Source organism: Pleurodeles waltl, chromosome 3_1 (assembly GCF_031143425.1).
Source record: "Pleurodeles waltl isolate 20211129_DDA chromosome 3_1, aPleWal1.hap1.20221129, whole genome shotgun sequence".
Taxonomy (NCBI): Eukaryota; Metazoa; Chordata; class Amphibia; order Caudata; family Salamandridae; genus Pleurodeles; species Pleurodeles waltl.
This window is the reverse complement of record NC_090440.1, coordinates 282,812,745-282,840,700: the sequence shown is the minus strand read 5'-3', so window position 1 is coordinate 282,840,700 and position 27,956 is coordinate 282,812,745. Positions and strand designations below refer to the sequence as shown.

The 27,956-nt window shown below is 44.0% G+C and overlaps 1 protein-coding gene across 2 annotated transcripts in view; it reads left to right on the top strand.

Annotated features, from left to right (window-relative positions):
• MYZAP (myocardial zonula adherens protein) overlaps positions 1-27,956 on the top strand; it is a 584,270-nt gene that overhangs the window by 45,647 nt on the left and 510,667 nt on the right. For both annotated transcript variants that reach the window (XM_069222400.1, XM_069222399.1), the window contains exon 2: positions 16,765-16,851. In XM_069222400.1, the coding sequence (XP_069078501.1) occupies positions 16,765-16,851 (87 nt within the window). The remainder of the gene's footprint in view (positions 1-16,764; positions 16,852-27,956) is intronic.

Below are 27,956 nucleotides of genomic sequence, written 5' to 3'. Positions count from 1 at the left end.
GCGCTGAAAATTTCGACGCACAGATTGTTTCGCGGCAAGAAAAACGCCGCACTCCGACGCTGAACGACGCAACGCTCTTGGGACGATCGAAGATCCGACGCACGGCCTCGCAAGGACAACGCCGCCCGACCTCTAGAGGAGAAATCGACGCGACGCCTGCCGTGAGATCGTAATTTCAACGCGCAGATCGAAGTCTAGAGGAGAAATCGACGCGACGCCTGCCGTGAGATCGTAATTTCGACGCACAGCCCCGCAGACCGACGCGCAGCCGGAGAACAAGCAGGAAAATCCACGCACAGACCCGGGACATCTGGTAATCCCCGCGATCCACAGAAAGAGACTGTCCGCGTGCCAGAAAACGACGCCGACTTCCCCGCGTGGAAAATAACGACGCAAGTCCGTGTGTGCTGGGGAGAAATCGACGCACACACCCTTTTTCCACGCACCTCTTCCTTTGTGGCCCTCTGAGGAGATTTTCCACCAGAAACCAGGTACTTTGTGTTTGAAAGAGACTCTGTTTACTTTCTAAAGACTTAAGACGCTTTATATCACTTTTCAGTGATATCTTTACAAATTCATATTGCAACTTTGATCGTTTTGACCTGAAGATACCCAGATAAATATTATATATTTTTCTAAACACTGTGTGGTGTATTTTTGTGGTGTTATGCTATGGTGTTGTATGATTTATTGCACAAATGCTTTACACATTGCCTTCTAAGTTAAGCCTGACTGCTCGTGCCAAGCTACCGGAGGGTGAGCACAGGCTGATTTTGGATTGTGTGTGACTTACCCTGACTAGAGTGAGGTTTCTTGCTTGGACAGACGGCAACCCGACTGCCAACCAAAAACCCCATTTCTAACACTGCCTGATTGCACTTCTCCAAAAGAACACGCTTTGCACCCACTTGAATGTTGTCTGGCTTCACTGAAATGGGCAATAAAAATCTCAAAATCGGTTGTCTCCTCAAAAATGAAGAAATGAGGCATTGCTGTTGGGTTCATTCCTCACCTTCTCTCTTGTGCTTCACTGGTGGTTGGTTGATGCAACCGATATCAATTATGGATTTAGAACTTTTTTAGCTCTCCACAATGTCATCCTTCATCACTGTTCCTTTTGTTTGTTCATCCCAACCAAGTTATTTAGGCCAGTCCCACTATCTGTAAACTGGTGCTGCTCATTCAAACTCATACACTTCTGACAACTTTCTCATGTTAAGGGACCCTAATGCTGTCAATGCCACTGGGAAGCTGCCTTGCTAGGCTTCCTCATCAGTTGTCCTTAACCTGCCAGTCCTAAGTGCCACAGCTGCTCCAACTCTGTGTTCCCACTCATGGTCTTGGTTCAGTCATTCCTTCTGGTGATTTCAACATTCCCTTACTGGTCTGCCTGGTGTTATTCTTCCTACTCATTAAGGGAACTTCATAGCAGGAAAAGACTTGCCAATACCTTAAGACGAATTGGAGTAGAGAATATCCCCATTCGGCACTAATATTCAGTGTAGTTAATCATAGGTATAAGGTTAGGTTCATTGAGTAACAACATGTAATCATTTATGTAGAAGATCATAGATGAATACATCAACATACAGAGCCTATTTAAGAAAATCTACTCAGTGGATATACCACTGGCTCCCTTTATGTGAAATGGTGGATGGGTGTGGTGGCAGCAGAGAGGCTATGCAAAGCAAAATTATATTTGCTTCTAAGTCTCACATAGCACACCTAATACCAGGAAATCTATCGTCTAGCCCCGTTTCATTCTCTCCATGTGTGTGTGACAATTAAGCTTTTTATAGCTCACATTTACAGTTCCCTACAAGCAAAACCACTACGCTACCACATAATTATTTTTCTCAGTTCTTCTTAAAAAATTTCTTTCTCATTTAGTAATTGATCCATGGAATGACAAATAGCGAGAAAAGTATCCTCTATTTCTCAAAGCAACCTAACCACCAATAGACAATCTGAGCTTGTAGCATCACAACTATATCAATATCAGTATAAGTAGATTAGCAAACCTTCCTTTGGGTACCCTTGGACTAATTTTAAGGAAATTTGATTAAAAACGAATTCACCATGGACACCAGATCATACCAAGTAGTAATGCGTTTGAAAAATGTGACACAGGAACAACCACTGCCCAAGGTCTTTCAAATTCTAGGAAACAATGGTAAAAGGCCTAATAATACAATTGGTGTAGAACTGTTTCATTCTGCAGCTTCCCAAAATCAATGCTTAAATTTTGACTGGTACCGTGGAAAACAGGTAACAGATCCAGGTCTGTTTCTGTATCTTGACTATAACATTATAATTCAGAAAATGTAAAACATCCAACACATGCAACCTTTTCCTAGTTCAGCTTACAGTTCAGGATCAAAATTTGAGATAGTTACCCTTCCTACTAGGATACAATGTTTTGTTGTTTTTACCTTTTGAATTGAAGGGACGACCAACTGCACACCCTTTCCACTCATGCACTGCTAGGGTAAGTTACCACTCAAGGAAAGTAAAGAGTGAGCCCCTCACCTTTCATTCTCTTTGCCATTATCACAGTCCCTGGGCTTCAACACGAGTCTTTGCAAACCAAAGAACCCCCTTACAGTGTCTTTCTATTTTAGCTGCTTTCTATCTAATAGAATAGAGCTTATAAAGCACGCTTTCACCAACAAAGCATTTAAGCGCTGATGATAAAAACACAAAGGACTCAACAATTTATCTTTATTCATAGCTAGGTGTTAGAAATTGTCTCTAGTTGGCAGAGGTTTGCACCCGGTCCAAGTAGGGACCACAAACATAGTCCGGGTAAGTAAGTTAGGCTCCCTAAATTTAACCTGTGCTCATCCTCTGGTAGTTTGGCACACAGCAGTCAGGCTTAAATTCAGAGGCAATGTGTAAAGTATTTGTGCAACTCTTTAAATACAGTAACACAGTAAAAGCACCACAGGAAGACTTCTCACCAGTTTAGAAAAATACAGACTAGTCATCTGACTAAAGCAAGACCAAAATAACAAAACTCCAATCAGCAGAAGTCGAGATATTAATTTTTAAAGATTAAATGTGAAAACAGTGCTTAGAAGTCTATAGCAGTAGAAAGGTTACTTGAGGTCACGAGGGACTGGTGCAAAGTCAAAATCCAGGCTAACCGCGATGGAGAGGAGCCCGGCTAGGGAACCCACTCAGCGTCCTCTGAACAGTACCTTGGTTTGGAGCAATGTCTCGACAGCGGGAAGACGATACTTCAATATTTCTGACGCACTTGGGCGATGCAGCGTCAGGCTTCCATGGAAGTGGATGTGATGCGTTGTTGGCGGGCCACCCAAAGCATCATCATTGGGTCGCACTGTGTTGAAGCCACTGCATGGTTAATGGGGATTCAATGCAAGGATTTTTCTGCCGTGCCTGGGCTGATGCGTCGATTCATGTAGTTGTAGGGGAAGATGTGTTGTTTCCATGAGGAGGCGTGTCAATATTTCTGCTGCACTCGGGGCGATGCGTCACTTTTTGGAATTTTCAGCTGGAAAACCCACTTCTGAGGCCCAGGACTGGAGGGGGCTCCTCAGGCAAGGGAAGGACTCTCAGTTGGTAGAGTCCAGCAGCACCAGGAGAGTTGAAGGCAGTCTTTAATGTCCTTGAGACCGCAGAAGAACCAGGGTCAAGACAGTAAGCCCTAGGAGATCCTCAGGTCAGCAAGATGGGACCATTCATTGGCCTCAGCAGGGCAGAGATCAGTAGGCAGCAGGGCAGCTCATCAATGCAGAGAAACAGATCATTGGAACAATCAGTCCAAGCAGGGTAGCAATCCTTACAGCACAGCAGTCTTTACTCCAGCAGAGTTCTTCCCAAGTCCAGTAGTGATCTGATTTCCGGGGGTCAGCGACCCAGTACTTATACCTAAAAGTGTGCTTGATGTGGGAGATGACTTTCAAAGAATCTTTCTGAAGCGCACAGGTCCCCCTTCAGGCCAGCATGGCCCCAGTGCGGGGAGGGCCTAGGGAGGAGTGTAACCAGCCCCTTTGTGTGGGATCAGGCCACTACCCTTTGAAGTGTAAGTGTGAGCCCTTCCCAACCTCTTCCCCCAGGAGACCCATCCATATGCATATGAGCGCAGATGCAGTTGAGTATCCTGTGTTGTGGGTGCCTGAAGGGAATGAACAATTGTAACTGTCACCCAGCCCAGGCCACATGTGTATTGGAGACAGGCTGTCAGGCACACAGGGCAGTGAGGGCAGAGAAATGCCCACTTTCTAACAGTGGCATTTCTAAAGTAGAAATCATAAATGTGACTTTACCAGTATAGAGGATTTATCATTAGCATTCCAATGATACCAAACATGCTTTAGCTACTCCTCTCTGATTAGGAATTACAGTGTAAAAGTATTATAAGGAATTCCTAATGCTGGCCTATGAGAGAAGCAGGCCTCACAGTAATGAAAAATGACTTTGGGAGTTTTTGATTACTAGGGTATGTAAAACTTAAAAGTACGTCATGCCTTTTACTTACATGGCACCCTGCCTTATGGGATACCTATACCAAGTCAAAGTGTCAGTGAAACTGCACACACATTATCTGTAGTGGCAGGCCTGAGACATATTTACCGGGCTACTTAAGTGGGTGGCACAAACACTGCTGCAGGCCCACTAGTAGCATTAAATTTACAGGCCCTGGGTATATGGTATACCACTTTACAAGGGACATACATGTAAATTAAATATGCCAGTGATAGATACACCAATGTTATCTTGCTTAGGAGAGAAGCACATGCTCTTTACACTGGTTAGGAATGGTAAAGTACTCAGAGTCCTAAGGCCAACAAAAAGATAAGCAGCAAAATAAGAGGTAATGGCAAAAAGGCTGGGGTAAGACCACCCTAAGGATGCCAGGTCTAACAGTAACATCTTTAATGCTTTTCTGAACAGAGTATCGATACTAATGGCTTTAATTCATATAGTTAGTTGTTCCAGAATCCAGGCCGAACAAGGAGAGGGAACCTACCACCAATTCTGGATTGTCTAACACGTGGCACATAGAACCACAACTGAGCCAGAATGAAGAGTCTTCATACTCATTTCTCAGTCCTATATCTAACTCTATAAATTAAACATAAGGTTTTACATACACCCCTCCTTCTCCTTAATTGGTAACCCGTCCAAGGAGATTCGAGCCTGTGAGATATGTTCACATCTTTTTAGTCTACATACCAAATCGACTGCAAAGGTTTGATCTATCTGCAATTGAGATAAGAGTGCTTTGGGGTAAACCTAAATAAACCATGTTGCAATAGTCTACTTTAGAGTGTATAGCTGCTGATACAGCTTGAGAGTGGTAGTGAGTCGGTAAGCATGGTAGCAAATTTCTTTACATTGTGAAGTTGAAAAGGTGCATCAATGACTGCGTTAATATGGGGTTTCAATGACAAAGATTTAATCTTGGAAGCCAGGACAGGGGGTTTCGTAGGAAACTATTCCAGAAGGAAATCTGCCATCTCGCAGTTTTATTGTTTACTGGCAAAATCTCTTTTATTGTTGTTTATTTGAATAAAGTTACACCACATATAGGCTTGCACCATCAAGAGCCAATTTTTAACCTTCCTAACTGTCATTGACTCCCATTGATCCCACTGGACAATCAACTGTGTGTCATAGACATACGAGGTTACAAAAGAGCCAGCACACTTTATAAACTCTATTCTTATACATCTAAAATAATAGAGGGAGAACTACTATTTGAGAATGGTTGGATAGGAAGGATGCCACACTCAGGCAAAAGCTTTAAGCCCAGTTCCCTTATCTCTTCTGACAAGATTTACTGTCCACCTATCAAAAGCTACATACAATTCCAGGATCAAAAGAGCAGTTGAGACTCCTTGATCCATGATTCTCGATCCTTGATTCTTAAGTCATCCAATGTGTGCTTTAAGGATTTTGGCCATTTAAAATAGAATTAGAAGGTTAGTGCAAAGGTCAAAGATTTACACTCAATTCTGAAGAATTTTGCCTGTCACAGTTTTGCCATTGGTACTCGTGAATAAATACATTTTCCGTGCCAGCAGGTACACACGGTAAATGTGCTTGTGCAAAATTGCACAATGAAAACCTTGCAACATTTTTCCCCTTTTCTTGTTTTTGTTTACATGAAAAATACTTTTTATCGATGGAAAAACCTCGTACCCTCCGCTCAAACAATTTTGAGTAAATCTCAGATCATTTGTGTGGAGAAGATATCATTTGAACATTTGAGAAATCCGACAAACCCATCCACACATTTGGAGGTGTGCACCTAATCTGCAAAGCATTCCTAGCCTAGATCCACCATACACGCCCTTGGGAGCATAAATTTACTTCAGAACTCACACTTCATTAACTGATCTCGAGCAGAGCTGGACTGGAACCTAAAGCAGCGCAAGCACGTTTTGTTCAAAATAAGCTTCCAGTCTGAATTTCATTAGCGTCCCTGGCTAGCAAACCCGATCACAGCACAGGGGGTAAAATAAATGGACTATTTTACAAAACACTTTTCATCGTGTATGCCATCCTTAAAGTTGATTATTATACTCTTAAGAAATTCTGACTACAGCACAGCTGTGGCCAGCATCAATAGTGTACTACACTGTGTATTCGTCTCTAATGTGATACGTGACATGTTGTATTGCCAGTGCCTAATTTTAGACGGTGGTTGCAGGTGGCCCCCAACGGTACTCATTTTTGGGGTACGGCAGTTATTTTTCCTCAAAAGACTTTGACCCAAAGCAAAAGGGAGAAAAACACAAGAAAAGGAGGACTAAGAGGCCGATGGAAAACAGTGTGCAAGGGAGATTGCAGGGAACAAAAAATGCAAGAATGAGATAAAGAGTAATGGGGCATCTATGGTGCAGGAAAGAGGCGTGAGGAGCAATGAAAGCTACACAGCCTTTGTTACTGCCGGTAAATTTTCAGCTCCGGTGTTTATTCTTTTACAAGTTAAGCACGGAGTGCCACTGTCAGTGACTATGTCTCAATAGCTGACAAAGGTGTGATGGTGCTAGAGTACCTGTCTGACACTGCCAACTGTTGTGTGTGATCCTGGCTGTCAACGCATCTTAAAATAATGCAAGACAATTGCCAGAGACAATCCACAGTATGTGTGACTAACAAAGTGTGACAAATTAATGATAAACTGATCTAGGACACACCCCAGCATACCTCGTGAATCAGCAGCTTCACGTCAAAGCGATGTGTGCATCAGGAGCCTGCTGCTCAGAGCACGGCAGGCTGCACAGCACTCACTCACCTGTCCTCCCTCAAGCTCCAGTTCTGTCATGGTCCACTGACCGTGACAGACTGAGTAAGTAGTTCATGGACTGAACTTTTAGCGGAGGCAGGGTGGTGCGTGAGCAGTCCCTTCCTGCTGCAACAACAACCCCCGAGGGCTGGCAGGCAGGAGCGATAGAGGGGCTTTAGAACCGGCCTCCACGCCTGTTGCCCCCCCAGTGTTTGACTTCCAGAAAAAATGGTTCTGACCTAAAGGATACAAAATGGGCTTAACAAGTAGATGTTTTGTTTAGACATAATATAGACATAATATAAATAGAGGGCATTTATTGCAGCATAACCGGTTTCACCAGAAACCGAGATGGAGCAGTGTCGCCAAGACCGCGGAAACTAAACCCACTAAGGCATCGGGACACAGTCAGTGACACAGTGTTCATGAAGTGTAAAAGGCCATTTATTTAGGACAGGATTGCCTCATATACATAACATTGTACATACTAAACTTTAAACCAACTTCAAAATCCCACACCTCTTTGAAACCTCTCTCTCCAGTCCTCCTTTCACTCATCCCCTCCATCCCCCGCCTGCTTCGGGCACCCCCCACAATATCATCCTTCACCTGTTTCTTTCTCCACCCTGGAAGGGTGGCCAAGCCCGCATATAACTCTCCACCCTCCCCAGCTAGTGCCACTCAGCACAAACCCGATAGGCGTGTTGCTGCCCCATCAGCGAACCCACTGCAATATTGCACACTTAAGCTCTCTCCTTGAGTCACATCTTTTCTCCCCACAAATCCCCATACAGTAAGCAGAGCTCCATGATGTAATATGCATTACCCAGCTCGGAGAGGTGCACACCATCCAACCTGAACAGTCTGCCTCTTCTTCTGTCTTCGTGTCTCAACACCTTTATACCATGCGCCCAGCAGAAAACCCTCATTGCTCTGTTTAGCTTCCTCTGAGCCCTCTCCACAGCCCCATGTTTCAGCACCCCTCTCCACTTCCTCCGAGGTACAAACTCACCCCATACTATGCAGGTACCATGCATCTTTTGGGAAAGCAACTCCAGATCTCGTTGCAGTAGGTTGAGCCCTGAAAGTTTTACCAAGTCATTGTCCATTTATGCTATTATTGCATTTAGGGAAGAACCCTGATTGGGCATCATTGATGTTAGAAAAGGAAGCAAATTGCCCCACCTCATTCCACTCTTCCCAAACCACAACACTTCATTGCGGCCACTGGACAATCCCAATGAGCGTCCATATTATCTGCCTTTCGCATATTTCACCGCCCAATGGATGAATGAATGACCGACCATCCAAGTGACCATCTTCCCACTCCTGGGGCCGACCACACAACCTGCAAAGAGAACAAATTTTAATACAACATTCACCGCTCCCCCCGTATATCCCAGCCCCCCTGTCACGTCCTACTTTTCAATACCTTCCCCCACTCAAGCCCTCACATAATGCTTGCAGCACCACAATCACCACCTACCAATTCCCCTGATTGCCTCCCAGTCCACATGTGCTGCAGCAGTAGCCGCACCAATCCTGAAAGAATGAGTCCCATAGCACTTCGTCTGCCTCCCAATCTGTTGCATCGCCATCCACAAAACAGCCAGCAACTGGAACGCAGTGAGCTTTTCTCTGCTTGCATGGCTAAAAACGCTGGCCTCACCAGTCAGCCATGTAGCTCGAAAACTGCTCCACTTGACAATTGGACAAGCAGCTGCACCCCCCTCCTCCCTACAGCCACACCCACTTTCCTTTCCCCAGGTGATCCATCCTGGACTTTTGGACCCTGTGGTGAGGGAGGAAGGCACCCGACATAGCGAGCCCCAGGCACCTACAAAATGTTCTACCCTCCCTTACCACCATACATGCAAAGTTGAGAAAACCTAAGAGCTGCTGAGCCGTGCGCAAGTCAATCTTATGCAAGGACCTCACCTGTCTCAAGAAGTCCAAAATCTCTGTCACCTTACCTGCCGGTAATCGTGCCACCAGTGCCTTTGTACACAACTCAATACCTAGAAATGTCAAAACACAACTGGGACTATCGGTCTTTTCATGAGCCAAGGCAACCCCCATTTCCCTGCCCAGTCCTTCAAACCCCACCAAGGCTATGCTATAAGACTGGGACTCAGACTATTTACTTTTTGTGGGACGTGCTAAGTAATGCGTCACCTCCTTATGCCTGCACGATTTTACAAAAACCCACTGCAGGAATGTACTGAAAGCCTCAAAAAGTGCACAGGCAATGGAACAGCCTATTGGAAAAATTCTGTCCACATAGCTGCTTCCCTTGTAACGAAAAATCCTCAGGATGGATTGGCAATAGCCAAAAGGCTGCCTTAATGTCACATTTTGCTAGCTCAGCCCCCTTGCCGCACCCACGAACATTGTCCACGGAAGCGTGCATCACTTTTGTGTCTTCCTGCACGATGAAATCATTTACCGACACCCCCCCTGGCCAGGACAAAACTCGCCCTTATTTTTCTTAGGCACAACATCAAGAGGTAAAATCATCAATGTTTCCAGAGGCCAGTCAAAGATTGGACCCGCAAATCTGCCCTCTGCGACTTCTTTTGCCAATTTGTCTACTACCATCTGTGGCATTTCCTTAGCAGACTGCAAATTGTCTGCCCACCTCCTCTGTTTCGGCCCTTGATGACCTATCCAAAACCCTTCTTTGAAACCCCACTCCAATTTGCATGCTATGTCCCTGCCTGGTCTACATACGCAACCATGGCAACAAGAACTCAAGCTTAATTGGCGTAGGTGCCCTTTGGCGCAGGACGCCCTGCATCCCTTTACCCCTGGCTGACCTCCACTGTTCTGCTGGACTTGTGAGGGAAAAACACTGCATGACCGGGTGCCGTCTCCCGCATTTGGAACACTTGTGTTTGAACTTACTAGGATGTCTCAAGCAGAACCCCTCGTTAAAGTTCCAGCAAGCCCCAGAAGTAGACCACTGTGGTCGCTGTAGAGGCGGGACGAGTCTGAAAGGCCTTGTAGGCCACTGGCGGTATGTGTGGATGTGGCAGAATGTGATGAAGCCATCCACTGCATCCACAATTCAGAGTCAACATCCCCCAGGATTTCTCCGGATTCACTCTGATGCGTGCCCGAAACTCTTCGTCATAGTTCAACCATGTGAAACCCCCAAAATTGCATTTTTGCCTTGTGTATAATATCCATGTATTTAAAAAGCAAAATGTGCCTGTCAGGAAATTTTTCACACTAGATACTGGCATATATCAAAAAGGCAGACTTCCAGTTGTCCATTGTAATCTGCACCCTGGGCCTATGTGCTAGCTCCCATTCCTCCTCCTTGGATCCCTCCTTAACCTGTATGTCCCTGTGGAGTAATTTGAACACATCTACGTATTTGTGTCACCAAATCCTGGATTTTATCTTTTCTACCACGTGAGAACCCAAAGGCATTGCAAGACTCATATATAGGAGCCGCTTCCTAAGCCCCTCTCCGACCTTGTCCTCACCATCCTTACCATCCTTACCATCACCCTTCGAGGTGGCCCCTATGTCACTCGCAGGAGCCGCAACCTGTACTGCCTGCGTACCGTTCCCTACCTGGGCCATACTAACTCCAGATATGTCATGTATAGAATGATCACCCACGCCTACTCACTTGCGTGTATTGGTCACAACTTTCCCTTGACCTTCGCCCCAAACTGTCCACCATTCTCCCTTACCTTGAACCCGGGGAACCTTCCACTTGGTGAACCCGTTCCTCGCGTATTGTCGTCTTTGCCTTTCCTCTGACCTCCAGCTCCTATAATACAGAAATCGAAGAGGGGGTTGCGCCTCTCTTGCGCTCATTCCCCCTTTCCACCTTCGCTTCTCACCTCGCTTTCAAATATCTTCTCCCTCTTCCCATTCCTCAGACTCATAATCCAGATCCACCTCCACTTCGTCGTCCATCTCACACTCGTCGTCCACACCCTTCCCAGCCATTGTCTCAATCCACTCATCACGAGCGCGTCCCTCATGGCGTCTGACATACTCGCGCCCCATACATTTCTGCAGTGTAGAGAAGGCCGCCGAAGACCCTTCTTGTGCTTCAGACCAACGTCCTGGGGCCGTGTTGCGCCCCTTTGGCACCACCTTCTTTCCGCCAGTCTCTTCCACGGACATTGACTCTTCGCGCCACCAATGACGTATGCGCCACTCATGCCTGTTGCATGGCCGGACCCCTCGGCCACACAAGCCTCTTGACTATACTCCCGTGAACCCACACCCAACTGCCCAACCCAGACCCAGGGCCCTTTGATTCCCCCACCTCCTCCTTGCCTGCCTTCCTTTTTGGACATCATTCTCTTTGTAAGGCTTCATCCCTCCCCCTACATAGCTGGGCCCATCTCTCCTCCAACTCCTTGACCACCTTCCTCTGTTCCTTGATCCTGGCCTCAATGTCCACCGTGGACCAGTCCTCAGGCTGCCCGGTTGGCCCGCCAGAAAATGCCTCCCTTTATTGGCCCTGAGGGGCCCTCCAAGTCACCTGCCGCTCCTCACTAGCTCCCCCTACCCAGTCTTCTTGGTCCTGTCCCTTGGCCCCCTGCGCCCATCCTACCTGCACTCTTGGCACTCTGCTTAGCAGGGGCCCCTTTGATCCCAGCCTTCTTGGCCCCCACCTTGCCTGCCTGCACCACTGGGGGTGGACTGGACTGGCTACAGGGCCCAGCCACCTGGCCTGCCATGCTAACTTTGGGGCCTCCCTCCCTTGGCATCCTGACTCCTGCTACTGAGCCTGTCCCTGGCACCTCTCCAGTGCCCCCTCCCCCCCAACGAAGAAGCATCCTGTGGGGGCCCCGCCCCCCTCTGAAGGAGCATCACTAAAGGGCCCAACCCCCCACTGTCTGCCTTGCTTGCCCTGAATCCCACAGGGCCTCTTTTGTAACCGGGGGAGAGGACGCGCTATGTCCCTGCCCCCCTTCAGACTTCCTCCTTTTCGACCTGTGGGGCGAACTGCACACAGCAACTGGAGGCTGGGCACGCTGGTCGGTCATTCCGACCCAAGCCTGGTCCAATTCGCCAGGCCTGAAGAGGTCGGACCGGCCGGCCGGCTTTGACGAGAATGCGAAGCGCAGCCCTGACAGCAGCAGTGTCGTGGCTCTGCACCATGGCGCTGCCTAAATATATCACTGCACAACCCGCCCTGCCTACCTCTGGGGACCGGCCAAACTTCCAACTGTGCAAATGGGCTGGGGCGGAAGAGGCCGGTCCCACCCCCTTTATCCCTATATATTCCCCTCCCCATATTCTAACCGTACACACTCCCCCACCAATCCTGCCATCTCTTCATCCCTTCCCTCCCAAAAGTTCCTGTGGAGAGACTAGACTGCGTCTGCTCTCCACAGGGCCTTCCAAAGTTGAACAAACACACTTATTTAGGGCCCAAGTGAACATGACCTCTACGTTTGTTACCTGGGATTGTCTTCTGCACGTCCTCTGACCTGAGTAGTCTAGTTAAAACTCAGGGCCCACCTTACCTCTTGTGACACCCTGTGCGACAACTCCCCCCTCCCCCAATGATCAGCTCCACCACGATTTGCTTCACTACCCCACTTTAACAGTGCCCTCAAAACTCCCATCTCTCTCCAGGCAAAACATTCATAACAAGTTATAGTGACATTTTTATTGTTGCCTGAAAATTGCCAGAGCCCAGGAACACTGCAGCAGATGCTTTTAAAATCCTAATATACTTGCAAACACAGCACCTCCACCCGAAGTCAGCACCCGGTACTGTGGCACAGGTCGCACCGTCCTAGTAAAACTAGACTGGTTTTGCATAAAATCCAACGAATCATTAGTGGTGAATTACTGAGAGGAACTTTCCATAAGTATCTCTCCGCTGTTTCACCTCGAGTCTTCTAAACCATCAAGGCTTACAGAGTACACACGAGAGTACACTTTCAAGCAAACTGTAACTATTGATAATGAATTTGATATCATCCAAGTAAACAAATCAGTGTTAACTCCAGCAGCTGACGGTCACTGCTTTGACACTCCCACTGTCTTGTTGTCAGGCATGCATTTGTTAAAAAGACTTGATGCATGTGGAAATGGCCATAATATGTAAAACAATCTATGCCATATTTTGCAGCAAATGACTTAAAAGGAATTTATTATCAAACCTAAAAAAGGAAGGGAATTCATTGATTACACCATTTACCATCGATTTAATACAGGGAAACCTAATGATACGCTTTGCTAGATGGAATTGTACTGGGATCCCACACCAGAGTTCTTCTCCAGCTTTATTCCGTGATCATCCATTATCTTATGTGACTTATGCATGGCATAAAGCACTGGCGTAAAAAAAACCTTGACATTCCCCCGGCAAAGTACATGCAGGGGTCACCTCTGGACTCACTGCGAAGCTATCATGCCAGGTTACTGTGCTGTGAGGGCCCATGGGACTTAGGGGCCCACCCGCACTGTGGGGCTGCAGGGGCCTATATTACATCCCTGGAATAAATTACCCTCTGCTTTACATAATACAGATATTCCAAACCACAGAGAAGTTCCTTTATATGGCTAGGAAACTCCAAGGGGAGTACTTAATTCCATGTAATACATGGCCACACCATCACCTTCTCACTAAATGCTTAAATTCCTGGTGTGTTGCTGTTTTGTATGAAAGAGATGAGATATTTGTCAATGTGAAGCATAACATTATGATCTCTACAGCAAAATTAAACGCACCAAATAAGCAGTTAGATGTTTGCTGAATCCGTTTAAAACAAGTAAGAGTTAAAAAAAAAAAAAAATTAAAAAAAGTGTTTGGGAGTGCAGAGCAGCCAGGCTGCAAATGGCAGCTGGTGGGCCCATTGAAAACAACCCCCCCCCCCAAAAAAAAAAACTATAACCTTATATTTCAAGGACAATTATGGGTAGGGCACGGGGGAGGGGTGGTAGCAGTTGAAATGTGAAGCAAGATGTGGATGGGTATTTGAGGAGGACCACACCAGAGTGAGCAAGAAAATAAATGCACTCCCATGCAGTGGCTAATCAAAAACGAAAAAAATAGTCCCTCAAGTGTGAACAGTGGAAAGATACAAATCAGCCACAATCAAAATAATGCTATGGAGGCTCTGTTCCAGGAGAAAGATACATACAAGAATGGGAAGGCAAGCCATTAAATAAGAAGCAAGCAAATGAGATTGACAATAAAGCCAAAGATGAAACGCAAAGGCAGACCTAAAGCTCACTTTAAATTTGGTTTTGCCCACAATAGATACAAGCATTTGCAATGGAATCAGTCTCGTATTTGCTCCAGTTAGAGCTATTGGCGTTGTAAATTCCTAACTGGATTACCTTGCGAAATAAATTGAAAAGGAAAACAGTAGTTGACAAAAAGCAAACCAATTCAAAGTGCCATGGCCGCCATGAGCACAAAGGAGAGACGCACAAGGAAAAATAAGTTTGCTCACAGTCAAACAAATCAGCAATCGTGCAATTATCCATGTAACAGGGTCAGTATGCAAGGCGGTAACAAAACCTCCCCAAGGAGGGACAAACGTAAATCATTTACTAATGATAAAGGATCTTTGAAAGGCAAGTCCACAAACAAGTGAAAGTGGTGTACTTGAGGTGGGTGTGGTTAAAAGCCCACAATAATTACAACAGGTGAAAGCAATTAGCGCTTGAGCTAAAAATGGAGAAAGACTTGAGCAACAAGGGTGTAAGGGAAAGAACAGATGGAGAAAGGAGCAGGGAGAAGTGTACAGAGACACAGAACAAGAAGGGTAATTATAGGGAGAGAGGAAAAGAGCAACAAAAGAGACAGGGAAAACAGGTGAGGTGCAGCAGAGAAAGAAAAGTATCTGTTTAAGCAGGGAAAAGGGGTGGAAAAAGTGGTGATCCAGAAGGGACAGGTATGGGAGAAAAAGATGGAGCACTATTGGTAGTGGAAATGAGAATGATGGAGCCGAGGGAGGCAAGTGAGAGTGGTGGAGAGGCTAAGAAAACAGAGTTTGTTCAGACTAGGGTCTCCAAAGCAAGTACTATATCTACCCAGGATCTAATAGCATGTTACAAGTCTCTGCTTGATACATAACATTGAGCACTTCTCCAAAATGTAAGTATAGTGAGAGATCCTTGTTGCATGCAGTGCATGAGTCTGCCCACATGTTACAAACAGTGCAATCTCTCCATCTGCCTACTGTATGCACAATGTAAAAACCTCAGTCTCTTATAGATGCCAATCAAAAGCACTCAGCACAGTGCACTATCTTCTCCTAGTGTGCCTGTCTGACTAAGCCTATGGTGCAACCTGTGCACTGCCTCTTTCGGTCCATTATATCTTCAGATAACACCTCTGTGCACACAGTGCAGTGTCTCCTCCCTGTGTGCCTGCCTGACTAAGCCCATGGTGTAACCTGTGCACTGCCTCCTTCTGTCCATTTTACCTGCCAATAATAACATAGTGCAGTGTCTACTTCTTGTGTGCTTGTCTACTCTAAGCAATATGGCACAAGCCGTGCAGCCTGTGCTGCTTTTCATTGCGCATGCCATCCTAAGGACATGGTGCAAACAGTGCATTGCCTCCTCCGTTTCTGCGTGTCTACATGTACTAAGCACACGATACAAGCAGTGAAGAGCTTGTGGTCGGTGCTTTTTCCCCCCCTCTGTGTCTTCCCAGTGTTTGCAGTCTTTGTCTGCCTACACTAACCACCATACAATAGTCACCACCATACAATAGTCCAGTATCTCTGCCTGTGATTTGGCATCCCACACTAAACACACTGTACAAATAGGCAGCGTTTCCCCTCGTGCTGTCGTGCATCACTAACCATGAGACAGACAGACAGACAGCACTATTTACAACCTGTTTGACTACACTAAGCACTTGAAACATATCAGGGGTTACTTTTTTAGCTGGCCAATCAAGTGTGAATAACCTAATGAAACATACAAAAATCACAATGTTTACAGTCTAGCAACTCTAAAGGACACACAAAAGGAAAAATGAAGAGTAAAACAGTTGACATAAGCGAGCCAATTCAGAACGCCACAGCCACCATGAGCATGTTTGCGAAGGGGAGACACAAAAGGAAAAAGATGTTTGCTCGCACACATACATATTGGCAAATATGTAATTATCCATGTAAAGGGGTCGGTCCCCAAGGCGGTAACAAAACCACCCCAAGGAGGGACAAACGTAAAGCAGTTGCCAACAATAACAAAGGATTTTTGAAAGGCAATTCTATGAACAAGTGATAGTGATGGGCATGAGGTGGGCATGGCTAAAAGCCCACATAAATACCAGGTCGGACTGCAGTGCTCAACCTAAAAAGTTACATGTAGACGAAACAGGCCTGAAGTTGAGTTGAAATAAGTTCACTATTTTAGTCAGTCTAGTTACACTTAAATGTACAACTTTAAGCAGCAATCATTTAGTGTAAAGATGTGCATAATATTTTAAGTGCTATTACATCCAATTACTGGTCATTTAAATGAAAAGACTTTTATGTTTTTTTCTCTCCAAGGGTAACATTTGCCGTCTACGCTTAACTCTACCTGTTGATGATGCATCAAATTCGGAACAAAATGATGTTAAAGAGAAAACAGAAAAGGTAAGCATTCTAATGTTTGATATCAATAATTGATAAATCCCTATAAATGTTTACTCATGTAGATTTTGTTTTAACTGACTAAATTATCTGAGTACTTCCTAATCCTATCTGAATTGTTGTATTTTTTTCCCCTGAAAATGTGGATCCTGAAGCCGACCCCATGGGCGTAGCTTCGGGGGGGTGTTTGGGGTGTTAGACCCCCCCCCCATAAAAGTATTTTCTGATAAATAGTTGGGTACAGGTGCTTTCAGTCAGGTATGGTCAATTGTCTGTCAGATTTCACTAGGGATTTTTACAAAAACACAGACTAAAGCACACACACGCTCTCTCCCTCTCTGTTTTGCAAGCACTCAATAATATTGGTTATTTAACAAACTATTGTGTTTTCTCTTAGTACTCCTACCAATCCACATTCCTCTCCCAATTCACTGCCCGTTAGGCCCCCCTCATGCTCTCCGTTTGTCGTAGATTGTATTTTAGCATTATATGCAAGCCTGATTGTCGGAAAATCGAAAACTCTGGTTTAGTCCTGGGTTCTCAACACGTCACTATAACTGGAATTGTTCTGTGTAAGGGACCTTAAAGAAATTCTGGCATCTGAACCTAAAAATAATAATTACCAATTAAAGTAAGAATTCAGGTGTTTGACTATTTGACGGACCTCTCTAAAGCATTTTGAATCCCCAGCCTAAAATTCATATTTCTCATCTGTAAGTTCCCTATGTGCAGGTTATAATTTCCTCCAATGTAATAATTGCCAGTATGTATTTGATGTTTTACCCATTGTGTATCCTGTTGCCAGTTATGCTACACACAAGACTGCTCTGCGTGGCATATCGGTAAATGTGCAGTATTGCAATGTCACAATTTTGTTGAAAAACCTACTAAAACATGTTTTAAAAAATAATTCTCATTTATAATAAGGAATTCAAGTTTTGCTATTTGTCAAAGCAGCAGCCTGTGCTTGATAACACACATGAAAAATTGTGTAGGAGAAGATATGGAAGTGCGACAAGTATAGGTGAAATAATTTATAAAGGGTTTTGTGGAGTTAGTTTGACTTTTTCAAGCTGCAATTGCCTAGTACATTTGCAGAAGTCTACCTGCCCTGGAGCTACACTGTTTCGCTTTATTTGTAATGAGCAATCCGAGAGAACGTAATTTTGGCCATTGGTTGGTTCTGTGGGGAAAGGAGCTGTTTATACGATCTATCCTGCCTCTTTAAGCATTGAAGGCAAAACAATAGTAGTTTCATCAAGTCCATTAGTTAACTAAAATGTGGAGAATTCTGTGTATGTTACCATTATAACAATCTACTGCTGTGTTTTGGTTGGTCATTGTGTTTATTTTAATTCCTTTTTAACATAAGAGGGAATGACGAGTATCAGTTGTAGTTCTATTAGCTATTTAAAAGTGAGACTTAACATATTTATTGACCAGCAGTGTAGACGGCCGCCAGGGTCCCTACTACATGAAAATGGGCTTAACTGTTCTGTCGAAAGTAGAAATCTAGCATTATTCAGGAGCCATTGGGTCCATAAGCCATGGGGCCAATGTAGCACCACTGATAGCCACACCCCTGTTAGGGCCTGATATACAGTTTGCCAGAAGGTCACGTGACCCCAACGTGACGGATATCCCGTTCGCTGTATAATTTACAAGTACAGTATAGCCTATGTCACTTCTAGTGAGGTGGAATGGATATCCGTCATATTTGTGGTGGAGTATACCTCCGCCAACCTCTAAACCAGGCCCTATTCTCAAAACGTGGTTTTACTCTCTAAAATGTTATTCGTGAAAAAAAAGTATGTTCTGGTTCTGTGTGTACGTTGTTGTAAACTGAAAGATGGCTGCAGCTGTATTTGGCTTTCCTTAATTTTTCCTTCCATGTGGGCCAATGATTTTGCAATGGGCAGTTTACTGATCTATTAGGTGTGTGTATCTTGCATCCCGTATTTACTGAACGTCCAAAAGAAAGTACCAGGGCTAATATGTCAAATTCCTTTATTTGAGTAAAAATGTAATTGGACTGTGTCTTAAACAGGCTGATGCCAGAGTTTGACCGTGCTTTTAAATGCTTTGGTAAAAAAAAAATTGACCATAAGGTTTATAACAACCGTTTTTCATAATGATGTGCCGTTTAACATGGTATTGAAACATCTCTTTGTTAATATCCAGTTGCTAGCGCAAAGACGGCAGATTTAAAAAATCAGTTGAGCGTAACAGATAGGAACAAACTCGTTCTTTCTTCTTTCTAGCATCTGGCTTGTTAATCAGTAATCGTCTGTCTGTTCTGTACGAATATATAATAGTGTTATTTGATAAGCAGAAATGCTGTTATGTGTTTATAATGTGATAAGGTAAACCTTAAAAAAATAAAAAAAATAACTTTCCACCAAAATGAAAATATTCTGCTTTAAAAGAATTAACGCACTGGCTTGCAGGCTGTAAAGGCTTCAGGCATTCGAACAAAAGTTTCATTGTTTCCCAACTTCACAGTAATTATGATATCTGGCATTGGTATGAAACTGTAGAATGTTTGCACGTAGCTGTGACTTGACTCTTCATAAAGTTGTGCTTTTACCCTAGCTATGAGCTTGACTCTTTGCCAACTGAACGATAAACGGCGAGAGTGTTACTATTTACATGATGGTCTGTCCTAGAGGCCGCTTCACACAGTTTCACTGTGCATGTACTGGGTAGTAGTTGGCCGAGGAAAGACGTTCTCTAGCCCTGGGACGATCTTTTGAAAAATGTTATGGAGGATATTTTTGGACGCCGGGGGTGAATTTCTAGTCTGCAACAAGCATCGCCTTTGTGTAGTTTGTCAAAGCAAGGAGAACGAGAAAAGATTGCATAGCGAATCAGAAAGTAGGGACAAATGATGAAAACCACTGTGATTGATCATAGAAATAAGTATGGAAGACTGGCAGAGATAAACTGCTTGCCCTAGCTGACTGATCCTTTGAGGCAAAACAGCAGGAGAATGGTCGCAGAATCGGATGAGAATCTGAAGGGGTCCTCTTCATTAAATTGGTGGGCTTGCAAACAGTAAAAAACAAAAAATAGGCTTGTGAGGGAGTTGTGCATTCCATATAGGTTGACTATCAAACCTTTAATAGACGACCAAATAGACAGACTACCCCGGATATCACGATTCTCGATTTGCAAGACAACCACGAAATCTGCACTTTTTTTTTTTTTTTTAGAAATCCCACGGTTTTTTGTAAATGTGTGCGAAATTTGTGTAAAAAGATCAAATAAAATGGGAATGACCCTCTCTTTACTGGCCCTGCACTACCACCGGTTTAACCAGCTGTAATCAAATGCAAAACTACAAGTCCTTATGCCATTTTAACATTTAAAGGCCCTCTGTGACGCACAACAAATTGCAGTTGCCCTCTTTATACCCCATTCATTTTATTACAGGATTAAAAATGAACACCGTAATTCAGGCACAGATCCTTAGAGGTTCACAAGTATTTATCAGAGAACAGCAGAGCATGTGGAAAATATAATGCATTCCTCCCTGGACACAACCCTAATGGACAACTTTCAGTTCAGCTTTCACTGAGCAGATTACTTTCAGAGGAAGCAACTGAATGTACCTAACGTCCGGCTCTATCTTATTTAGGCCCGACGGCATCTCGGCTAATGGAGGTCGCCATCTTCCCACTCTCAAACAGTGGAAGCTGCCATCTTTCCTGATTTATGCAGAATCATTGTCATGTCTGTCATTAGACACAGATGTCGACTGACCTGATCTTACTAAGAACTGTAAAAACGTCAAGCCATTCAATTAATGAAATAGATACAACACTTGATGCAACATTCGTCTGTGTCAAATGTCTACTTTTCACCATGTCAACTTTAAATCAGAACACATAACCAAAATAATGTAGTCTGACCAACAAGATGATTTACTCCACAGAGTTTAGTCAAAACCTGGCTTTTCAAGGATATGAGTGTTGGAAAGCACATACTGACGAAAAAAGCATTTAGGCAACCAAATCTTGGCAGTTCCAAGGCAAAGAAGTCTTATTTAGGGCTTTTAGAATACCTTAAGAAGTGATCTTTATGAACAAACCTATCCAGCAGACTACTTGTCTGGGATTGGAACAATGAAGTACTTAAAGAAACCTTCCCTTCCAACAGTCAATCTGACCATGTTCAGTAATAGGCAATTTCAAATAATTATGTCTGAATCAAACATAAATGATATGATACAGAATGGAGCCTATAATTCAGTCCGATTTCCTGTTGAAGGCCTTATAATTCTGATACCTGCATGCAGTGTTTCCTTTACAACATTCTTGAATCTAAAATTAATTGTCCTGATCCAAGGTACAATACACAAACACCTGTGGTAATAACTAGGGCCTTATTATGACCCAGGCGGTCTCATGACATTGGCGGCGGTCTGTCCGTCATATTATGACCACAGTCGGACTGCCAGCACGCCAGTTTTCATCTATATGATGGTGTGGCGGTGCTGGGGGTCCTAATCGGCCAGGGCAGCTCTGCAAGCAGCGCCGCTCTGGGGATTACGACCCCCTTCTCTGCCAGCAGTTTCATGGCGATAACACTGCCATGAAAAGGCTGGAGAAGACTGGGTGTAGGCCTGGCCAGCCCTGTTGCAAAGTTCACTGTCTGCTTTGCAGACAGTGAACTTTGCAATGGGAGCTGGTGCATCCTACGCACTACAACATTGCTGTTGGCTCTATTATGAGCCGGAGACAATGCTGTAGGCCGTTTCCGGCTGGGCCAGAGTTTCCGCCCGCTGACCCAGCGAGAAACTTGTAATGGGGCCGGTGAGGAGGTGGCTGCGCTGGCGGCAACCTACCAACTGAGACTTCGGCAGACGGGCTTTTCCGTGCGCCGAAGTTGTAATGACCCCATAGTGTAGGTAAGCTATACCAACACAGGTTGGAACACAATAGTCTTTCAGGTATGCAAGAACACTTTTTCTCAATAAGTGTGAATATGGATTTTTCTGACTTTCATCTGAGACCACATCATATAAGAAATACAAGATTCCTTGCCACAGGAATATATGCCATCTTCAATGAATTAAACAAATATACAAGTATTCAGAAAAAGCTTCTGAAATAAGTTAGGCAAATAGTTCAAGAAAACATGCTAACACTTTTTAAAAAGTTATTGACAATGGCATTCACAGGCTTTTTAAAAGAGTGTAATCATTAAATCACATTTTGTCATCAGCCTTAGACCTCCTTAAAGGAGACCTGAATTTATTACAACATGGGCAGACTCAGTTCAGGACAATTATAAAACTAATGCCAACTTCCCAATGAAACAGCCTAGTTTGAATTATATAATGTGCCGCTCATGCAAAAAACCATGGATAAAAAAAGAATCTACATACAATCTACAAAGGATAGAACAAGTTGAAGATGCACCATTTACAGTCAGTGACACTCCACTTTTTATCTGGGTAATACACAGTATTATTTAATTGCCCACTACAACCTTTAATTTTCACAAGTGTCAAAAATATAACTCTATTTGCTGGTATGATACTGTGCAAAATTCACAATTGTTCAATTCATGTAAGCTTTTCCTTTTTCCCATATCTGTTTAAACGAAAATAAAGATGACCCTGTGTGTATTAGTACAGTAAATTACAGAAATCCCCTTGGGCACTCCCTTCTGTGTGACACCATATCATTGCAGGGAATGTGTAGTGATTTGATGCCAGAGTTACGTTGTGTTTTATCTGTCTTTCCTCATTGGATGCATTTCCACACATCAAGAACTTCTGAAGAACAGTTCTTATTTATTTTGTAACAAATGGTACCTTTCTGTTGGTTGGAACCCAGCCAGTCATGCTTCATAACAGTTTCAACAGCAATCCAGAGATGTGGAAGGACCTTCCATCCACCACCTTGAAATATCATTAGGAACATGCCTTGGCCTAGTATAAGTATGTAATCTATGTGTTATGATGATTTAAACAGGCTATTGCCTGTTCTGTTGCAAAAAAGTCCCTGCAACACCCAAAACTACTTCAGAATTCAGAGGCTGTTACACACAGTACCTGACATATTTTGCAGATATTGCACAAACAATATTTAATTTATCTGTGACAACTGGTGATGTGCATCTTTTTAAGAACATTGGATCTGCTGACTGGATTTAAAGCAGTATTTGAACTGATTACGTCATTTTCATTCCCCGTTCTCCAGCCTTTTTGGAGGATTTCCAATCAGGATACTGTTAATCGGCTGTGGCACCAACACCTTTCTCCTGTTCCGACAAGAAAATCAACAACATGGAGTACATGTATCTAGCTGAGCAAAGCTGTAGGGAGACTCTAGTATGCTACATGGGACATGCTTGGCTATCTGAACTTGGTGAGCTCTGGATGCTTACACAAAATGGACGCTACACAAGTAAAAACTGTGTTGTGGTGCATTAACTGTCCAACTGAAGCCATCTTGGACTTACATCTGTGGCAGCCACATGTGCCTTTTCTTGATGTGGAAACAGTTATTCAACCTCTACATGAGCACCAGAAACTGTGCTGACCACTGCATCTGTCCCTTCTACAGGATGCTAACTATGACAGAGCAATATCACCAGAGGTACTTTTCGACGCAACTTGTGAGCAGTGGCTTGACCCGTAGTTAACTTTCCACCCCCCTGGAAGGGAGCCACAGTTACCACAGAGAGCCTCAGATGAGCAACTAATTACTGGGCCATCACATGCACAGACTGTTAACTATGAACACGCTCTGTAAGGATTCCTTAATGATCACACAAATGCTGCGTGGGCACTTGACAATGTCAACATGTCCTCCGATGAGGAATGAACTCTACTCATGAGATGACCAATGATTAACAATATGCATTTGCCACATATACCACAAAACCTGTAAAAACTATGTACTAAAGAAAATAGTTTAAAAATAGCTAGTAAAAAACAAAATATTTAAAATTTGGCCTATCTCATATCATCACTGGTATGTTATTTTAAAATTTCTTACAATATATACATTGATTATTTGATGCAGCGCAAGGTTTGAAAGTATTCGTGCTTTGCTATATTTATTATATGTATCATTTTATTCTTTTACATATATGAAATATTGATTGCCTTTGTTTTATCATTCATTTATAAATTAGATTTTTGAATGCTTTTTATTGTATTTTACATACTTAGTTCAATTAGGTGTATATTTTACTTTAAGTAATGTACACCTTAGTAAGTTGAGAGCATGGATTTCCCTATAAGATTAGATAAACCCCTGTTGGTTAAATACTCCCCTATGATATCACATTCAGACGTACAAGAGGGGGGATGACATAAAGCCCCCAAGGTGTGGCTCCATCTTAGCTAATGGAGGTCACCATCTTCCCACTCTCAAGCAATGGAGGCCGCCATCTTTCCTGATTTATGCAGAATCATTCTAATGTCTGCAATTAGACTCAGGTGTCAACTGATCTTATCTTTCTAAGAACTGTGAATGTGTCAAGCCATTTGAATGATGACATAGAAACAACACTTGATGCAACACTTGTCTGTGTCAAATGTCTACTTTTCACAATGTCATGGTTAAGTAAGAACACATACAGACATAAAATCAAAATTCTGTAATCTGAATTGATGTCCTCTTACCTCCTATGTCCATACGGACACTTCTGCGACGCACACCTTTATGCACATCACCTATGTCAGACATTCCTAAATTTAAGTCAGAAATTCAAATGTCTGATAAGAGTTCGGGGCTACCACTAGACCCTTGTCAGGAGTGGTCCTTCACCCAGATAATCACCTGAGATTCTGCCAGAGATGGTCACATCTACTGCCAGCACACTTCGCAGATGCTAGATCTCACCTGAAGCTGATAAAGCAGACTCCCGTAGGTAGACCAATTGACTGCTCTAGCAGCATGTGTTTGCCCTCTATATGGAACCGTCTTCACGCCTCCACTGATAAAGTCAGCCTTTGCTGTCAACAAGTCACATAGTGTGTCTTTTCAACCTAAGAAACTCTAGACTGCAAGCGTCTTCCATGCTTTCTTAAGTGTAGTACATAGAAATAGGCCTCAGGATTATAGATTTTAAATTACATTTTTAACAGGCGGTTAGAAATGGGGTCTTTGGTTGGTAGTCAGGTTACCCCCTGTCCAAGCAAAGACCCTCACTCTAGTCAGGGTAAGTCACACACAATCCAAATTATTCTGTGCCCACCCTCTGGTAGCTTAGCACTGAGCAGTCAGGCTTAACTTAGAAGGCAATGTGTAAAGTATTTGTGCAATAAATCATACAATAACACAATGTAGCACCATAAAAATACACCACACAGCGTTTAGAAAAATATATAATATTTATCTGGATATTTGCAGGTCAAAACGATTAAAGATGCAATAAGAAATTGTAAAGATATCACTGGGGAGTGATATAAAGTGTCTTAAGTCTTTAAAAAGCAAACAAAGTCTCTTTCAAGCACAAAGTACCTGGTTGGAGTGAAAAAATCTCAGCAAAGGGCCGCAGAGCAGAAAAATGCTGTGTGCGTCGGTTTCGCCCCTTCACACATGGACTTGCGTCGTTATGTTCCATGCGGGGAAGACGTTGTGTAGATTTCCGGCGCTCGGACGGGTCTCCTCTTCGGGTTGCGGGGTTTTCAGGCGCCCCGGGGTCTGTGCGTGGAATCCTGGGCTTGTTGACCGGTTGTGCGTCGTTCCGGTGGGCGATGTGTGGAATTTTCTCCCTCACGGCAGGTGCTGCGTCGATTTCCCCTCTGGAAGTCGGGCGGCGTTGTCCAGGCGGGCCGTGCGTCGAAGTTCCGGTCGCACCGCAGGTGCCGCGGCGATCTTTTCCTCACGAAGTCGAGCGGCGTCTTTCCGGTTCGGCGTGCAGTGAATTTTTCAACGCGGAACAAGCTGTGCATCAAATTTTTCGCAGCACAAGGTGTCCAGTTGCAAGAGAGAAGTCTTTTTGGTCCTGAGACTTCAGGGAACAGGAGGCAAGCTCTATCCAAGCCCTTGGAGAGCACTTCTGCAGCAAAGCAAGAGAGCAGCAAGACAGCAGGGCAACAGCAAGGCAGCAGTCCTCTGTAGAAAGCAGTCAGGTGAGTCCTTTAGGCAGCCAGGCAGTTCTTCTTGTCAGGGTGCAGGTTCTGGTTCGGGTTTCTTCTCCAGGAAGTGTCTGAGGTGGTAGGGCAGAGGCTCTGTTTTATACCCAAATGTGCCTTTGAAGTGGGGGAGACTTCAAAGAGTGGCTTAGAAGTGAACCAGGTCCCCTTTCAGCTCAATCCTGTCTGCCAGGGTCCCAGTAGGGGGTGTGGCAGTCCTTTGTGTGAGAGCAGGCCCTCCACCCTCCCAGCCCAGGAAGACCCATTCAAAATGCAGATGTATGCAAGTGAGGCTGAGTACCCTGTGTTTGGGGTGTGTCTGAGTGAATGCACAAGCAGCTGTCAACTAAACTCAGCCAGACGTGGATTGTAAGGCACAGAAAGATTTAAGTGCAGAGAAATGCTCACTTTCTAAAATTGGCATTTCTAAAATAGTAATATTAAATCCAACTTCACCAGTCAGCAGGATTTTGTATTACCATTCCGGCCATACTAAATATGACCTTCCTACTCCTTTCAGATCAGCAGCTGCTACTTCAATCATGTATGAGGGCAGCCCCAATGTTAACCTATGAAGGGAGCAGGCCTCACAGTAGTGTAAAAACTAATTTAGGAGTTTTACACTACCAGGACATGTAAACTACCCAGGTACATGTCCTGCCTTTTACCCACACAGCACCCTGCTCTAGGGGTTACCTAGGGCACACCTTAGGGGTGACTTATATGTAGAAAAAGGGGAGTTTTAGGCTTGGCAAGTACTTTTAAATACCTAGTCGAAGTGGCAGTGAAAACTGCACACACAGGCCTTGCAATGGCAAGCCTGAGACAAGGTTAAGGGGCTACTTAAGTGGGTGGCAGCTGCAGGCCCACTAGTAGCATTTGATCTACAGGCCATGGGCACATAAGTGCACATTACTAGGGACTTATAAGTAAATTAAATAGTCCAATTGGGTATGATCCAATGTTACCATGTTTAAAGGGAGAGAGCATATGCACTTTAGCACTGGTTAGCAGTGGTAAAGTGCGCAGAGTCTAAAAACTAGCAAAAACAGTGTCCAAAAAGTGGAGGGAGACAGGCAAAAAGTTAGGGGTGACCACCCTAAGGCTGTCAGGTCTAACACATGCTAGAAATGTTAATTTCATTCTTGTTAATTATAACGTGTCTGCTTGCTGTTTTCATAATATTCTGTGTAATTGCTTTATATGTACTGAGAAACAGATTATTCCTGTTTATAATAAATACTTTTTACTTAAAATTATTCATTTTCCTTGGTATAGTGTGTGTAATAATGTGAATAATTAAATAAGTTTGGTTACTGTTACCATGATGCCCCTAATCGCTTTAGTTAGTAAACAAAAGCAATACTTCTATGTGAATTACACATTGAATAGTGTATTGCGGGGAAACAATAACTTGTCTTTTACATTCCTCATTGGTGAATTGACCCACGTTTGCCCGTATCACCCATGGGACGGAAAGCACACCTTTAGAGTTACACCAAAGATGTAACGTATGCAACCCAATGACACAGAAGGGGTCCCACAGGGGAGATGGACTGCAAACAGATGTACTGTTATGGAGTGCCTGAACGTAAATAAAAAAAAGTACCACAGTGAAATAGCTAGATACTTACTAGCCCACTAGCTAGCAAGTGTCTCCCTTTTGCCCCACTGGTTAGATAACTGTTTAACAAAGTGACTAGACAATTTCATGCTTAGCTAGCCAAAATTGAGTATCCCTGCACATGAGCTTCAGCCAACTGCTCAGCATTTGCAGACGATTTTATCTTACTTTTGGGGCGAAATCTACACCAATTAGTTAATAGGTAAGGCACAACAGAGTTCCCACAGACACAGTGTGGTTATTCTTCATAACTATTAATTGAAAATTGACAACAGTTTCATCTGAAAAGACTATCATGACAATGAAAACAGTGTGTTCTATAATAACACTGAGGTGTCACTGTGTAGGGGTGCAGCTGCGTCAGAATAGACTATCTGCTTTGTA